At 57.7% G+C, this 4,413-nt stretch overlaps 1 protein-coding gene across 1 annotated transcript in view; it reads left to right on the top strand.

Annotated features, from left to right (window-relative positions):
- Window positions 1-1,501, top strand: part of VOLCADRAFT_99791 (uncharacterized protein) — a gene marked incomplete at both ends in the record, with an annotated part of 10,092 nt that extends 8,591 nt beyond the window's left edge. Inside the window, 2 exons of the mRNA XM_002958477.1 lie at window positions 622-1,029; window positions 1,298-1,501. Of these exons, the coding sequence (XP_002958523.1) occupies window positions 622-1,029; window positions 1,298-1,501 (612 nt within the window). The remainder of the gene's footprint in view (window positions 1-621; window positions 1,030-1,297) is intronic.
- Window positions 1,502-4,413: the final 2,912 nt, after the last annotated feature.

Genomic DNA, 4,413 nt, shown 5'->3' with positions numbered 1-4,413 from the left:
TGATTCTAATCCAACATCACCCCAATCTCAGTGTAAACTAGTCTCCAAATGTGCCTGCACAAGACTGTCACCCCTGTCACCCGGCATTCACATTGCCTTAACCTCCTCAAGCTTGTCGGGGTGTGACACGTGGGCATGAACCTTGTGACAATGGGCATTGTCACAAAGAAACTGGTTGCAATCAGAAATGCATTTTTGCTCATGCCAGGTTACCGACATTGGTTACCGATTACTGGGGACGGTTAACGGATAACGGTTTGCCCGGTTATCCTACCGACCGGTTACCCATCTCGTTAACTGGACCCGTTAGGTCGGAACCGGGCCGGAACCGGCCTGGAGTATGCCATTGGGACTCGTGCTCAAGCCGGACGTGCTGCTGGGGACGGACTGGTTTACGCAGGTACAAATGCCAGGGACGATGTTGAGCATGCGCCAGCATCATGTGTTTGACGGACTACTATTATCATCATGTGTGCCTGCATACATCGTGGCGTGTTCTAACGGCACCTACTGCTCACCCGTCAACCCAACCACATACGATTTCAAGTGGAGATGCGTGCACCTGTGCATTCTGGCCTCCTTTGTGTTGACCACAGCGCCTGGTGTTTCATCTACCTGCAGGCCCTGGACCACCGCTGCAACAGCCACAGCAGCAAGGCCAACTTCGAGAAGACGCACCGGGCACAAGCTACCGGGGATGCCAAGGTTGGGCTGCACTGGTTCCACGCGCTGCTGCGCAACGTCCTCTGCCACGGCTATATCTCGGAGCAGCGGCAGACCCTGCAGGCCTACCCGCCGCAGCTGGCCACGCTCCACAGCAGTGGCCGTGTCGGCAAGGTGCTGACCAAAACGTACGACAGCCCACCGCCCGCACGCAGCAAGGCCCTGGTCGTGTCGGCTGCAGCATCACCCAGGGCGCAGTTGCAGCCGCCTGGCGCAGGGCCCGCCGTGCACCCCATTGTTTCGCTGCATTTGGGCAAGTGGCTGGGGTGTGCCTCTGGCGCTGCCGTCATTCCGCGGCGTTACGTGGTGTAGATGTGAGTGGTCCGTACCACCTGGCAGACCTGAATCATGTTATCACGCGGTGTAAACCTGGCATGCGCCGCTGCTGAGAGGCGGGTCGTGTGATGAAATTCACAGCTTTGCCCGATGAGGTAGCCCTGGCATGTGGTGTGCGTGGTGGTGGGGCTGGGTGGTAGAGCAGCAGCACCTGTGCAGGTGTGCAAGAACTTGAGTGGCGAGTTTCTTGGCTCCTATGAAGACACGGTAACCAGTTGCATGGCGCTGCTGCTGTGAGGGGGGCACTCCCTCGGCACTGGACGACTTTGCTAAGCACATGCTGCAGCGCGGCTTTGTGCTCTGCCGAATGGCGGAGGCGGACCTGCAGCAGGTGGTGGACAGCTGCAACGGCCTGCTGCCTCCAGGCACCACGCAGATGACGCGTAGAACAAGTGTGCGCGTGTTTATGGTCGCGTTTCCCGGCACCATCACTGAGCACTGAGCATTATTGGCAGTTTTACGAGTATGTGCGAATGCATTTGGAGTACTGGGACAAACCATGTGTGCGGACCTGTTTGGTGCCCCAGGACATGGGGAGGAGGACGAGGGTGTGTGTGGGCGGGGCGGGGTCCATGTTACATTGAAGGGGTACGAGTGCTAAGTTTGGCACGCTTGCCTGATGTGTCTGTAAAGCTTGCATGTTGCTTTATAAACACGTTGTGGTACATAAAGTTTTGTTTGTGTGAATTTGAGGGGGGGTACGGATGCTAATTTACAGATAGCTGGGAATTGTGAAGTGGTATGTGAAGGGGTTTCACAGGGACTGAAGTCTGTGTGTGTGTGTGTGTGTGTGTGTGTGAAGGGGGGTAGTCGGTTAGCGATTTGACAGACTAGGGCATTAGGGCTGATGACGAAGCGGTAAAAGGGCAGTTAGTCTGTGTACGTTGTGCGCCTGTAAAGCCTGTACCTTTGCTGATAATGCTGAAAAGGCGTGTCAGTACCTAAAATTCTGTTTGTGAAAATTTGAAGGGTTACGGGTGCTTTTTTACGGCATTGGTAGGAAATGTGAAGCGGTATGTAGAGGGGCTTTACAGGATAAGAAGGGGATGTGTGGCCGTTAGTCGGTTAGGATGGCGGTGGAGGGCAAAGGGCAGCAGGAGGGGCGGGGTCAAAGTGAGTTGGGCTGTGAGGCATGGGTGTACAGGCATGCTGCACGGGGCGTGCTTGTGTGGCGTGTGTGGCCGGCAACACTCACCGCGCACGCATGCACGTGCTCGTGCACAAGCAAGCTACATGTTCGACCGTTTGTAACATCACGTGACATTAAGGCCCTGTCCATCTACCTACCGGTGCAGTGGCCCCACCTGTTGCGCAGTAGTCCTCTTGCAGCTGGCAGCGGCGCCCGCGGGTGCAGCCAGTCGGTGGCAAGGCAGCACCCAGCACCAAAGCTGCGCGGGAAGGAGACAGGTTGGAGGTGGAGTTGAAGTCGGCGCAAACGCAACACAGCGCCAGGCGCAGGCGCCACGCAAACACAGGCGATCAGGGGTGCCAGTCTCCAAGACTGGACCGCAAGTCAGCATGCGACATGCCCCGGTGCGTGCAGGGGGGATTTAGCCGCGGCAGGAGCGGAGTCAGAATACATAGTGTTTATAGGCCATCTGCAGTTGTCTCGCAGATTGCTGTGGGCGTGATTGCTGACTTCTGGTCGCGCCTGCACACCTATGTTAGTTTGGGCATTGCCCCCAAGGGTTGGGAGGCGGTGCCTGCGCACCATCCTTTCCTGGCTCGAGGTGCGGGTGATCGCGTGGTTTTGGTTTTGCCTGCGGACGTGGCCTCCCCCCCGCCCTCGCCCTGAGGGTGTGTGGTGCGCGGTGCTGTCGTTCGGGTGCGTGCGTGTAGGGTGTCTACAGTGCTCGCAACTGTCGGCTGGCTGCGTGTCGGTTGTGTTGTGTGCCTGTTGGCAGCCCCGGGCCGCGCTTAGTGCGCTAGCGTTTCAGATGCTTGGAGGGTTGGTGTGAAGATGAGGCTCCGGCCGGCTTAGGCTTTGCTGGGACTTGTGCAGCGCCTTCCCATGTGACGGTTGGCAGAAAGACTGGGGGGAGGGCGGTTTCTCTTCAGGCCAGAGTATGGTCCCTTGTGGCACGTGTGCGGCGTACACGCTGCTTGTCGGACTGTCCCGTCTTTGTAATACCGCATCCATAAAAAAACACTATGTATTCTGACTGAGCGGAGCGCGCCACAGACGGAATGCGTGATGTTGCTTACCTTGCATGCCTCCTGGGCGCGCGCAGCCGCAGAGCAGTGCATGGTCGGCTTGCCTGTGGAGTGCTGGGACGCATTCGAGGATGGCGACCGACTCAACATGGCGAGTTGACCCTCGCAAGGCGTCGCAAACCTATCGCGGCAGCAGTAGCTCCCAGCACGTCCTGACTCCCTCCGGCCCCTGCTACTATCCAGCCGCTCCGCTGCAAAAGCACAAGCCCGTGAAGCAACAGCACACACTGGCTGGGTCGTTGCCGTACACCCCCGCTGCTACTACCCAGCACCTGATATTCATGCCAGCCAGGCTATAGCACACACTAGGGGTCATGCATCGCGTCTTGAAGTGCGGGTAGAGCTGGCGGTCAATGGGGTTTGGGTCTGCGAATTCCAGTGTCTCGGTAAGTCCACTGTCGCCAATGCGCTGGCGGAACGGAAAGTTATCTAAGTAGGACTCATCCGAAGATGGGAGGTGCTGAGTACTGCCAGGCGCTGAGTACTGCCCAGCGCTGAGTACTGCCCACTGGTTGTCAGGAGTCATAAAACATGCTCGGCACTCGTGCCAGCAACACAGCGCGGCCGCTTGGGTACAGTAACGTCAGCCGCGCACGCAACACTTTTAGTTGCGCCTCCTGCTAATCTCTGTGCTCTTCATGTGGGTCGGGACTCTCTTTGCCCTTCGGGACTTCGCCACCATGCCCCTTTCCATGTACCATCGCATGCTCGGCACTCGAGCATGAACATGGTGCATCCGTTCTGCAGTGCAACATTTTGGACGCGCTTGGGATAGCTAAAACTGTCGGGGCAGTACGAGCTCTGGGGCAGCATGTCCATGCCAGCCTTGAATGCTGTGTTTGCGGTGTTGGGGTGTCAGTCAGGTTGCGCCCAAACACCCAGGTTGCGACAGTCGGAGACGTGGGGATCATCTGGCGCAGGTAGAAATTTCCAAACCCAAAGTTGAAGGCCCCGTCGGCTGACGTAGATCCTGGCTGGAAGGGCCAGCGACTGCGAGGCGGTAACCAGCTGGTTCGTGTAATAGTCGAGCCGATCCATTCAGATCCAGCTGCACGCTCGTTGCTTAGGAGCAGGAATGTGCCCCTTGCGAAGGCCGGCCAAGAGAGCTGAACAACCAAAGTTAGTAGGCGTATAAGGGTA

Source organism: Volvox carteri (genome assembly GCF_000143455.1).
Source record: "Volvox carteri f. nagariensis unplaced genomic scaffold VOLCAscaffold_95, whole genome shotgun sequence".
In the NCBI taxonomy this organism is placed as follows: Eukaryota; Viridiplantae; Chlorophyta; class Chlorophyceae; order Chlamydomonadales; family Volvocaceae; genus Volvox; species Volvox carteri.
This window is presented reverse-complemented; position numbering and strand designations above follow the sequence as displayed.